The 12522-nt window shown below is 38.3% G+C and overlaps 3 protein-coding genes across 4 annotated transcripts in view; all 3 read left to right on the forward strand.

Moving 5' to 3' along the window:
* The window catches only part of atosa (atos homolog A), a 39675-nt gene extending 36442 nt beyond the window's left edge, over nt 1-3233 (forward strand). For both annotated transcript variants that reach the window (XM_007549044.2, XM_007549043.2), the window contains 2 exons: nt 989-1188; nt 1950-3233. In XM_007549044.2, coding sequence (XP_007549106.1) covers nt 989-1188; nt 1950-2103 — 354 coding nt within the window. In that variant the 3' untranslated portion in view covers nt 2104-3233. The remainder of the gene's footprint in view (nt 1-988; nt 1189-1949) is intronic.
* Nucleotides 3234-4748: 1515 nt separating this feature from the next.
* Nucleotides 4749-9909, forward strand: arpp19a (cAMP-regulated phosphoprotein 19a). Its single transcript, XM_007549045.2, has 3 exons — nt 4749-5023; nt 7425-7547; nt 8544-9909. The coding sequence occupies exons 1-3, from the start codon at nt 4967-4969 to the stop codon at nt 8712-8714; spliced, it is 351 nt and encodes a 116-aa protein (XP_007549107.1). The 5' UTR covers nt 4749-4966; the 3' UTR covers nt 8715-9909.
* Nucleotides 9910-11272: 1363 nt separating this feature from the next.
* myo5aa (myosin VAa) overlaps nt 11273-12522 on the forward strand; it is a 56647-nt gene continuing 55397 nt past the window's right edge. The window contains exon 1 of the mRNA XM_016669981.1: nt 11273-11543. Within this exon, the coding sequence (XP_016525467.1) occupies nt 11517-11543 (27 nt within the window). The 5' untranslated portion in view covers nt 11273-11516. The remainder of the gene's footprint in view (nt 11544-12522) is intronic.

Consider the following 12522-nt stretch of genomic DNA (forward strand, 5'->3'; position numbering starts at 1 on the left):
TTCTTTTTCACAGTTTTAGAAATGTCAAGAATATTTATGTCAATGCAGTATTTCCATTGCAGCATGAACAAAGAGCAGATCAAGCCAAGCCACTAAGCAGATATTGGAGTCACCTAGTGGCCAGATGGGAAATTTCATCTTATGAGATCCTGGTTCGAAAGCACTGCAAAGGCCTTGGATTTTAATTCCCATTTGGCTCCTAGATTTCGATATTTAAAATATCTTCTGTACACTCTAGTTACAGAAGAAAGATGAGCACATTGCGTCGTCCACTGACACAGAAAAGTGTAAACCAGGTTAGGTTCAATGCTCAGTAAATCCAATGCATCTGCACATATAGCCAACATATTGCAAGTGGCAAAATAATTTTATAAAACAGAAGTATGGCTTTGAACTTAAAATTTCAAATAAAAGAAATATGGAAGTTTGTAGCATTCATTTTAATAAACCGTTTTTGTATTCAGCAGTGTTTATTGCAGAATTAGAAACAATCATCACTGAGAAAATCAACAAAATCTGCAAATCAAAATAAATTTACCCTAATTTACTACTGACTCAAAATATGCTGAACTTTAATTTAGTGTGTGATATAAAATTTCCACTGTTTTGCATTGTCAAGAGATTATTAAAGGGTGAATAATTTAGTTTTTTATTATTATGCAAGGCTGTATTTAAAAAAAAAAACATAAATTGCTTATTTTTGGACAATATATTTTTATTTAATTTTAAGCTTCTCAGTCTCAGTACCTGATCACAGGGCTTAAACAAATACCCTAAACAAAAGCTTGTTTTGTTGTGCTTTTTCGCAAATGTCTCAACAAAATGTCAGTGAATGTGGCGACAACATTTGATGTTCAATATGGATTCAGCATCTATTCTTCCATCTCTCTGGTGTCGCCTGCTATTGTTTACATTAACATCTAATCTTCATGAGAAAACCTGGAAGGTCTGTTTAAACCGCGCTGTTCTGTCTGGTTCCGTCCCTCAGACCTTATTCAACCCTAACAAGACAGTGGTGAAGATGTTTGTTGTGATGTACGACCTAAGAGCCATGCCAGCTGGACACCAGACCTTCCTGCGCCAGAGAACCTTTTCTGTTCCCGTTCGCCGCGATGCCAACAATCAGACCAACAGGAAGCCCCTCATTCTGGGCCAAGGCCGCACGCTGCGCTACCTCATCCATCTGAGGTGACATGGCTACTTCTGTCTGGGACTGGTTAATCATCTTTCTTGTTTTGTTTTTTTCAGACTGTCCAAGCATCCTTGAAAAGTCTTAAACTCATGTATTAATTAAGGCCTTAAAATGTCTTAAATTATTATTATTATTATTATTATTATTATTATTAAAGGTAGGTAGGCCTTAAATATGTGAATCACGAGTCTTAAATTTTGTGCTGGCAGGACTATTTAATCTTGTGTATTCTATATAGGGTATTTTTCTTGTGGGCCTTTTCTGTCAAATAAATGTTTGTCACTTCAACCTCTGACTCAGAGGTTGAGCCTACTTGTGACTAGTTGCTAATATACCCTTGCTAGCTAGCTAACAAAGGTTGCTAGCTAGCAAATGTATATTTGAAGCTTTATTAGCAGATAGCATTGGTTCTAGTTCCTGCAGTGAAAACGGAGGGAGGAGATAAACTAGCTAGCCAGCTGGCTAAGAAAAATCTGGCTAGCTCAAAAAAGTATCATAGTTTAAGTGCAAATTTTTCACCAGTTTGATGGATGACTTTTCACCATTGGATCACTTCTGTTGCTAACCCACACGATGCTACAGTCATTCAGTGCAAAAAGCTTGGCACTATGAGGGTTATGACTGTTTCTTTTGTACATTTCTGTCATGATACAGGTCTTAAAATTAATTTACAATGGTCTTGAAAAGTCTTAATTTTGAGTTTGTGAAACCCTGTTTTTCCTTCTATGCTCATTTTCTCCTTTCTCATCACCACCAGGTTCCAGAGCTCAAAGTCTGGAAAGCTCTACCTTCATAGAGACATCCGTCTGCTGTTCTCCAGGAAGTCCATGGAGGTGGACAGCGGTGCTGCCTACGAGCTCCAGTCCTTCACAGAATCTCCCATAGATCCTCCATTTTCTCCTCGCTGCTGAAGCCCAACGCTTCACCCCTCCATCCGACAGTCCATTACTTCAGCCACACCTCGAAGCCAGCACTAGACTCTAACTCACTCCATCAGTCTGTTGTGACTTTTTTTTTTCTTTTTTTTGTGAGATGAGGTCCGAGGACAGAAGTCAACAGACGCCGTTGGCCTGTATCCAAAGACTTCAGTTCCATCCTGTTCATCGCCCAATAAAATGAAAAGGGGGTCGACAAGGAGCCTGAGAGACTCGTCATAGATACACCTTGTTCTTTGTGAATTGCACAACCTTGGAACAGAGGGATTTAGTCAGAAAGTTAGCTATTGGAAGAGTTCATGATACTGTTCAAAATGTGCTGTTTTTGTTTTTTGTTTTTTTTTTGCCATATTAGAATCATATTGTTTCTTCTTTTCCTGGAATTTAATGCATCCCCTCTAGTATCTGGCTTTAATTTAATCAAAGAAGTTCAGGTCTCTTTTTTTTTTTTTTTCTCTCTGCTAGCACAAATCAAAATGTTATTTTTCCTCTCAGAATAAGTTCCATTTCTGTTTATGTTGTCTCTAATTTCCTTCTAATTCAACACAAAGCCCATTATTGCTATGATTCTTCTTATTTTTCATATACGATTGGCTCTACAGAACATGATCTCTAATGTGTGTGACCCTATGATTCCTGAGCTGCTTAGGAGGAAGCGGGCGGAACCAGGCTGTGGTGCAACACAAATCTTGGACCATCAAGGAACATGCAATCACGATAATGTACCTGAAAACATCGCAGCAGAACATCAAACTGTGCACTGTGGATATTATTTTATTTTATTTTATTTTTTTTCCCCTTTTGGTTCTTCGTTATAACTGGAAACGGAACAGAAAATAGTCATATTCTAATACTTTTGTACTGTTACAAAAACCACTTTATTGGAACTGTTGCAATAGAATGAGTAACATTAGTTTAGTGTTTACACGTTCACTTTTCAATTTACTTATCATCAGTTTATTTAATATTTAAATTAATATTTCAGTTACTATTTGTGACATCTGTCATGCTAAGATGATGTAGTGCAAACTGTATATCATAGTGTGTATTTTTGACATTACTATTCAAATCTGAAAAAAAAAATATATCTATATCTTCTAAAGCAATCTTGGTATTCTGTGGTCTCCTTGTTTTTCGTGATTCTTCACGTTTAACTGCACTTCAGGATGGCCTAATATGAGACTCCGGGGGGCTTTTACTTCACCTTCAGTGAAAATACACACAAATCAACATTAGGTTGCTTTCACATTAAACATAAATTTTTTTGTGTGAGGAAAAATGCACTTTCAGCCAGCTGACTGATGGTGTTCAGTAAGAGTGGGCGTTGGACTCCTTAAGATAAGCAAATAAGTTGCTAATGAGCAAAATTTCTCTTGGTAACGTGTTGCAAAAAAAGGAGTGTGGGAGTGTGGTGAGGTTTTTCTCTTTTTTTTCTGCCTGTAACAGATGGTATTTGTTTTGAACGCAACCCAACAGTCAGTTAAATACAAGTACTTACATTTTTCATCCACCACTAATGGATTGATTTTCAAACAATAAGTACGTGTAAAATCTGTAATCCTCTTTTTGTTCTACAGCTTTGTATATCAAGACAAAGCTGTCTTGACCTAACGAACAGAGGTGTTCGTTAGGTCTTAAAATTGAGTACATTTATGAACATAAGCACATAATATACTGCCTTCATGTACTGAAAAGAATTGATGAAAAACAGGTTAATTAACGATGATTCTTTAAGTCATTTTATAAATGCTTGTAGGGCCTATCCCTATTTATTCCAGTAATTGGCAATGACAGCTTCTATAAATGTTTACTTTATACTTTAAAATCATATAAATAAATCATAAAGAAGATACAAAATAGATTTTAAACTTCCAGTAAAGGATTAGTACAGGAGAAAATTGGGTTCGCCAAACACTTTCGAAATCTATGATGCTTATTTTATGTTGGCTGTGTCGATTAATGAGGAAAAAAATATATACAAATTCTTAGTATGCTGTAGAGCATGACCATTAAATAACTGCTAAACTCTAAAATACATAATTTTAACAAAATATTTGTAATAGTGATATCTATTGAATTGTTTCTATTTTAAATTGCATTCCAGCAGCCATTTCATCCTTTATTCCTCTATTAAATTGTGGCACTTATGGATTTCCATATCGAAGAGACCCACGTGCAACGTAGTAGCACAGACGCCTTATGTGGTGAGTGTGTTTACTACAGAGGTGGAAAAATGATCATTTGAGCCACAGGTTCTGGACATTTTGCTAATGTTCATTTTGTATAGCGAAGTATGCTAGAGTTCAGAGAGTGCACTGCAGTTAAGGTCCGGTTGATTTGCAGTGGTAAAGCCTTCCGAGGGCGAAAACAATAATGTAATGACACACTGAATCGTGGGATGATGACTCATGGTGATCATAAGGAAATAGAATTTACATCACACAGAGTACATGCACAATATTCCTTAAAAAAGAGAAGAAAACAAGCTGCACTGGTTAATCAGTACCGCATCCTCCGTGTCCGAGGATTAGCGGCGGGATTTAGTGACAGCACATGGCCCTAACAGCTGATCGGGTTCACATTACGCAATGTCAATCTTGAGCTGAGAGAGGCGCGCGCGTCATACGAGCAACCCAGGCGGAACGGGAACGCGCGTGGTGTCTCCGCCGCATATGACGTAGAATATTTTGTACGGGAGCGAGCCTTTTAGCAGCCCTGTGTTGGTTGTTGGTGTTGGAGAGAGAAGGGGGTAAAAAAAAAAAAGTCAGTGCAGCTAATTTCACGATCATTTGTGAACCTAGTGGGCAGTGCCTTGGTCGAGCTGAAGGCTGATTTAAACATGTCGGAGGACAACGACGAAACCCAGACCGCAGAGGAGACACCGGTGGAGGAGACGGTAAGCATAGATCAGTGTTAGCAGAAAGCTTTAGCCGTTGACTTTTTTTACAGCCAAAGCTGCTTTCTGACGTTTAGCTGCTTTCTACCCGCGCTTGTCATTGTTGACACTTCCTTCAAAGCTAACAGCTAACCCTCCAGGGATTTATTTACAATACCACGCTTCCAACTATTACTGCACAGTGCTCCGTCTTTAGCACATCTCTGGAAATGAATGTTCCCGTCTGTGTGGTTGTCATGAATGTCAGAGCGTAAGCTAGCGTTAGCTGCTAGCCCTCAGAACATTCTCATACAGTCAAACCAGCCGCTAACGTTAGCTTAGCTTAAAACCAACCTAGCACCTATTTCTCTCCTGTTCAGTTTTCTGAAACGTACCGTAGTTGTCTGTCCCGGTGTTACACACCTGTTCTACAAAACCTTGACCAGAACTGTCTCTACAGTCCGCGCGAGTAGTTTAGTGGGTGGTTTATTTGTCACGAGGAAAGTGCTAGAAATTTCTGATACATCGATGTTAATTCGGTTAATTTGATTCGGTTTACATCGTGTTTTTGAACAAATAGGATCACAGGATTAATCGTTGTTTTAGCAGAGGAATGCACTGCTTAAATTAATTTGTTGTTACTGAGTTATATGTCAGTAAAAATGTTAAGACTTGTCAAAACTGTTTGAACAGGATCGAAAAGCCATAAATTACCTATCGATCAAGTGATACAGAGCTAATGTATGTAGCTTGAAAATTAACTAAGTTGTCAGCATTGCAAAATCCCGAACTCTGTTTTGATTTTAAATATCTAATTTTACCCCAAAACATTTGAAATGTTCACCAAAAGCAAAACATTATTCACTAAATTTTTACATTTTAGTTTAGACATTGCCAAGAAACTTTGGACTTTATATTAATTGTTATTCAGCTGAAATGTCAAGTTTGTTACTGCCTTGTACAACAGCAGAGTTTTTTGTGCACCTATATTTTTGCATTTTTTTTTATTGATTTGGTCTTCAAGGTATCACAATAAAGTGAAAGTTTATTTCAACACTTATAGGGTTGGACCATGTATGAAGTTTAATAACTGAAATTATGATTTTTGAAGATTGAATTTTTGGAAAATGTGGATCACCCCCCCACGCCCCACACCTGTACACTCCTTGGGTTTAGTTCAGAATAATGTCAGCTCGCCCAACGCCCAGCATCTTGTTTGACAAGCCTGTTTTACAGGTTCTATTAATGTTGAATTCAGGTCACATCCATAACAAAATATTAGGATCAGACTAAGATTATTGCTATTATTTTTTTTAATGAAGATAAAGTAATAATGTTCCAAGAATGCAGTTGTTGTTATGCGAAAATAAAGTCATAATATTATCAAAATAAGGTTGTAATTTTATGAACACTCCAACACAAAAATTAACAAAAGATATTTTTTTTCTCATTAAAACAACATTTTCTCTTAATCTTAAGACATTCTTCTCATAAAATGTTTCTTAATTTTGCTAATGTTATGAGTATATTGTTGTAATTAACCAAAATTCTTGTAGACAAGCCCTAATACTTTGTCGTTCAACTCACAGAATGGATGATTGAAATAAGCACAACTTTTTGAAAATATTTTCTTATTTGTAATTACAAAAATACATCAAAATCAATCAAAAATTGAAGTTACAGCCATTAAAAATGTGAATTTTGGGGGGTCTAAAGTAAAATGTGAAAGTTGTGACACAAATCTGAACAGTATATTCATAATGAAAACTGGCTAAATTTCTGCTGTTTTAGGTATTGACATGAAATATTTATTTCAACTGTTATCTAATAATTGATTGTTGATACTTAGAAGTCACTAATTGACTTTTTGAAGTGCTGCTTTCAGCCAAAAGGTCATGTTAGCTACTGTGGAAAATAATACACTCTCACAATAATAATAAAATAAAAAATAGAAAACTTTATGGCATTAAATTGACAGTCTGCTTGAATTCATTTCCAAGGCACACATAACGATTACATTCTGAAATAAACATTTAAAATGTATAAAAATAACTTATTACTATGGTTGCTTGATATTTTTAACTGGTATGTTAAAAATACAGATATAAGTAAAACTGGACCGATATTAATAAGCTTATGTTTTGGCGTTTAAAAACAAATTCTATTCATCTTCAGATAAATTAAGCCAAAGTTGTGACTTAGGCCCCAAATATTGCTAACAGGAAGTAACTAATGTATTAGGAACTGAATACTACGGAAACAAAAACAAGAGTCCCTGTCTTTGACCACCTTCTGTCACTCTTTCCTAGGTACGCTCTTTATTTCATAAAGTAGATTAAAAACAAGACGTAGCTCTGCATCGATGAGCTATAGCATCTTGAATACCATTAAAATATGACCTCGTATTTCTGCTGGTTTTCAGGAGTCACAAGACAAGGTGATCAGTCCAGAGAAGGCAGAAGAAGCTAAGCTGAAGGCCAGGTACCCAAACCTGGGGCATAAACCAGGAGGTTCTGACTTGCTTCGCAAACGCTTGCAGAAGGGGGTGAGTAAGATTTTTTTAATATTACTGCGAAACGTCCAGGATTCACTCGGTGATGGTTCTTAATTCTCACTTTTTAAAATTTCAGATTATCAGATCAGAATTATGTGGTTGGTCCTTGAATTCAGGGTTTTGTAAAACTTTGACCAAAGATATACAATGAATTTGAAAGTTATGGATCTGACTGTAGTCCTTGTTGCTGCTGAGTAGAATGCTTGTTAGGAAAGATGAAATTAAAAGCTTCCCATCAGCATGATGATGGAGGACATGCATTATGGATGGAGGTGAAAAGTTCATAATATCTCCCGCATGGACTCCATTTACTAGTAAGGCAGTAGATAGGTCTGGGTTTTATTTAGGGTTGTCAAATTAAATGCATACCAAACTTTTAAGATTATTTGTAGAAAAAAAAACAGATGATATCAATTATTTGTTTTTCTTCTCCTGCTTTGGTTTGTCACATAAATTTCCAGTTAGACATTGAGCCATTAAATAAATTACAACATTATTGAAATATAAGTTTTATTCCAGGAACTTTATCACTAAGTGAGACACATTACATGAATTACTTACACACAGACTGGTGTTTTCCATGCTTTATCTCTGTTAATCTTGATAATTTTTCCCTTGCAGTTAATGAAAACATGATGTTTAAAATTAAAATATTACATCAGACCAATATATAAAAAAATCAGGGTTTCCCTCAGCCTGGCGCCCCACCAGGTTTTACCTATGACCCCACCAGGCTAAGCATTGCTTATCTTTTATTTTTTAATTCTTTCTAAGTCTTTTACAAATTTTCTGGGGGATACCTTGGAAATTATAATTCAGGAATGTGAGTTAATCGAAAAGTAAGCTTAAATTTCCAAAGGTACATATAATCTTACAATGAGCAGAAAGCATGTTCTAATTTATTGTTCCCATAGTTCCTGTAGTTAGAAAATGTTTGCCATTGTTTCTTTGAAGTATTATCCACTCTTGAATTTTCTTTCTCTGCAGCAAAAATACTTTGACTCTGGCGATTACAACATGGCTAAAGCGAAGATCAAGAACAAGCAGCTGCCAACAGCTGCGCCGGAGAAGACGGAGATCACAGGGGACCACATCCCCACCCCCCAGGACCTGCCCCAAAGGAAACCCTCTCTGGTGGCCAGCAAGCTGGCCGGCTGATCCACATGCGTCCTTACGCCCTCCCCCCTCCCTCACCCTCCATAACCCTGCTCCACCCGAGCCTCAGAGCTGTAACATTACCCACTCATGCACCCCGACCCTCTTTCCACTTCACACTAGCCTGGACAAACCCAAACAGAACCAAACAGCCAGCGAAGTGGCCAACTGATTGCTTCTTATCGTTTTTCATTTCAGCCTTTTCTGGTCCAGTCCCTTCAGTTTCCCCTTTTTCTCCCCCCCTTCTTATATTTTCAGTCTACTTCATGTAAGATACAGAGAGAGCGTGTTGAATGGTCTGTGGCGTCCCTTTGAACGGTAGGACTACTGGGTTAGGACAGGGGAGCCGCAGAAGCTGCAACACGCGTATCTGGAATGCTTTAGCGTAAAGTTCAGGGTTCCTCAGATGAAGATGATTTATGCCTGTAGCTGTACGCCTGTATATATTTGTCCATATTTGGCACAGGGTGAGGAGACGAAATCGGCCCGTTCAGAACATTTTACATCCGATCAGCAAATTTTTCTGTCTGTACGTTTGCAGGACGAAACCCTCCGACCTGGAGGGAAATCTTTGTTTAGATGTTTTGCTTCCTTATTTGAGGACGTGTTTGGGTGAGAAGGTCACATGGAAGCGCATGCATGGGATCCCTTAACGCAAACTTCACCGCTTTCCCCACTTGGTTTCATTCTAAGAAAGGGCAGGCGTCGAGGCAGACTATGCGGTGTACAGACGCGCTCGGTGATTCGTTCAGGATGATACAACGAGATGTGTTCACTTCAAGACTGGAGGAAGAACTTGTTGGGGTTTGGCCCGTATTTGTCAGGTGCAGCTGTGTTCCTACGGTTGTCATGAAAGAATCATCGTGCTTAAAGAAGGGGAGGTGGATGGGTGTGTGATACATTAAAGATAAAACCCTGTAACTATGTAGGCAACCACTCTGTCTATAGACATATATATATATAATATATAAAAAAAGTGTACTGGGAATACATAATGTAATAAGTTAGCCAGTGTAATTATAGGTTGCAGTTTTATCTTCAAAATGTTCTCAGCCCTACGTTGTGCTTTTTGAAGCGTGATCACTGATCAGGGATGCTAGCGTGACATCTGTGTGAGCTCTGCATGTATAATATGGCTGCCCTGCTGTCACAATGTGCCATTTTGTTTTTGTAAATAAAATAGTTTTGCACAAATGTTTCTTTGTGTTTCGTTTTGTCTTTTGCTTGCAAAAAAAATAGAAAGTTGCAAAGGGATGAATAGAATAAGTTGAAGGGTGAAAAATGCGACTGACTTTTTTTTTCTTATAAAATGCAGGTAAAGCAAAGAGTTTGAAATTTTCTTACTTTTCAAGTTTGAGTTTAGGGATGCGTCACAGAAAAGTTATGTTTCAGCAATGCTGTTTAAAAAGTGAAATGTATTGATTAATTATCGGTATATTTCAGATTTGTTTATTTTTTAATTATAATTACTTAAAACAAATGATAACCCACTATTCATTTTCTCTCAAAAATTCTTGCCTTTTTTTTAAACAAAAATATTATTCGATGACCACATGCTGCTGTTGAACCATGAAAAATAAAACACTGACCGACGTATGTGATATGTATGATTTCTGTGATGCACTCATCAAAATGTAATGTTTATTCATTTGTTGGCAAAATACAAATAACTTTGTATTTTTGTGTTTTTATTATGTAAAGCACTTTGAACTGCCTTGCTGCTGAAATGTGCTATACAAAATACTTGATTGAAAATAAATTTTACTTCCTGATATAACTCCTGGGAGACATGAGGGAGGGATATTCTGTGATGCCAAAGCTTGGAAGTTGCAGCTCGGAGGAGGAGCTTTGTCTGGAAGGTGGGCACAGGGCCAACCAGGTGTTTTCAACAGCTGAATGTTGAAAACACCTGGTTGCCATGGAGATTAAAGGATTTCTCAAACATGCATGAAAGAATCAAGGAAACACTCCAGGTATGTTTTTGATGAGGGAATAACATAACATGATGTAAAGCTAAAAAAAATATTTATTTTTCATAATACTGCCCCTTTAGATAGAAGAGGTGCAGGGAAAAAACAACCCAGCCTTAAACAACTGCAAACCCATCTGGAGGAAGATTTAGTACAAGAGATCCACCTTGACCACTGACAGTATTGGGCTAAGAAGGACTTCATTTCAGTATGAAGGAATTTTTTTGATTTTGAACAAAAAAAGAAAAAGAAAAAAATCACAGCCTAGAGAAGCGGACTCAAACTCCAATTCTGCAGTTTTCTACGAAGACTGACTCCAATATTAGCTCATTAGCGCAGCTTTAAGAAAAGTGGAGCATCAAAATAACAGAACTTTTTAAGTTCTGCGACTTCTTTTGGGTTTGGAAAGCCACCTTTCTTTACAAAAAAAAAATCAGAATGCGACCATGAAACCTGCCCTTCAACATAATTAAAACTTTTGCACCTCAATCCTAAAATTAACCCTTTTTATTTGTGTACTTCTAAATCTTGACCAGGGGGAGGCGCTGTTTTCCCACTCGTCAGCAGTTGCCTCCGTTTGGCTGAATCACTTCACCCATCATCATCATTCCCAGAATGCACAGTGAGACGCCGAAACACGACCAGCCTCAGGACGCGCTGCTTATCATGGCGATATAACATCTTTTCTTCCCCCTCGCCCCGAGACCTCCGGCAGCAACTCAAGGATTTCTGCCTCCGCTTCATGAAAACACACGCTGAGCCCGGTGCAGAGCGGAGAGCCGCCGCCGGAGATTCATTCCAGATTGGAGGAAGGACTTAGCGACCAGCGAGCGTCATGGCAGCGTCGGAGCTGTACACAAAGGTAAAACAAGTGCATATTTCTATCTGCTGTTTTGCAGACAACGGCGTTAGCTTGTGGGTTAATAATGTTTTAACGGGCCTCTTCTCGTTTGGAGGTATTTTCACTGTAAACAAGCTGACAGTACTGAGCGTCATTGTAAACATAGAGTACCTTTTAAAATGAATGAAAACGCTCCTCAGAAGACATTTTTTTTGTGTGTGTGCGTGTGTGTTTGAAGGTTGCCTTCAGGGGACACTGGTAATAAACAAACGATAGTTAGTGAGTCAGTCCACACACAAAAGGCACCTTTTATTCACCAACAAATCTTCGTATTTGACATTTAGCTTAGTTGTTCTCATTAATTAGCTTCTAGGTATTTTCTGGCGGCTCCAAACTGGAGCTGGAATGATGCAAAGGCGGTGCCAGCCGTCATGGAGGCCCTTCACTCTTATTTTCTCCCCGCAGTTAACAGATTAATATACGGTACATCACTTCCGTCGTATATCTTAGAAAAAAATGGCTATTTGCTCAACCGCTGCGGTGCCAGTGTTTTGTGTTGGGGTATGAGGTGAGCCTTGGAGGGAGCTGGGTACCGTCGAGATGCTGCGTTGCCAAACCCTGCATCCATCCGGATGGTGTAGCATCCTTAGCATCCGGGGTGTTTAGACCAGATGAGGCCTCGGTAGAGCCATATGCTCACTGAGACTGCTGCTGATGCTGACCAGGCCTGTTTCAGATACAAGCAAGCAAGGTCATGTGCTGCTGATGGGGATGATGATGATGAGGATGAGGATTGCAAATGTAGTAGCAGAGATAAAGAAAGTGGTGTGTTTGTGTGAAGGAGGGGGAAGATGAGTCACCCCATCCCCCTTCTCTCTCTCTTCTTCTCTCTCTCTCTCTCTCTCTGTTTTGACAGCTGGTGTTTCCAGCTTGGATATTGGTTATTTGGTGAAGAGAAATCGTGACAGTGACTGCTGAGATTTCTGCCAGACATTATCAA

Source organism: Poecilia formosa, unplaced genomic scaffold (assembly GCF_000485575.1).
Source record: "Poecilia formosa unplaced genomic scaffold, Poecilia_formosa-5.1.2 Scaffold29, whole genome shotgun sequence".
Lineage (NCBI taxonomy): Eukaryota > Metazoa > Chordata > Actinopteri > Cyprinodontiformes > Poeciliidae > Poecilia > Poecilia formosa.

Excerpts from the sequence above, each read along its gene's own strand:
- arpp19a (XM_007549045.2), top strand. The coding sequence starts at position 4,967 with ATGTCGGAGGACAACGACGAAACCCAGACCGCAGAGGAGACACCGGTG. Across the intron at positions 5,024-7,424 it reads AGACACCGGTGGAGGAGACG|GAGTCACAAGACAAGGTGAT; the intron begins GTAAGCATAGAT and ends GCTGGTTTTCAG. Across the intron at positions 7,548-8,543 it reads GCAAACGCTTGCAGAAGGGG|CAAAAATACTTTGACTCTGG; the intron begins GTGAGTAAGATT and ends CTTTCTCTGCAG.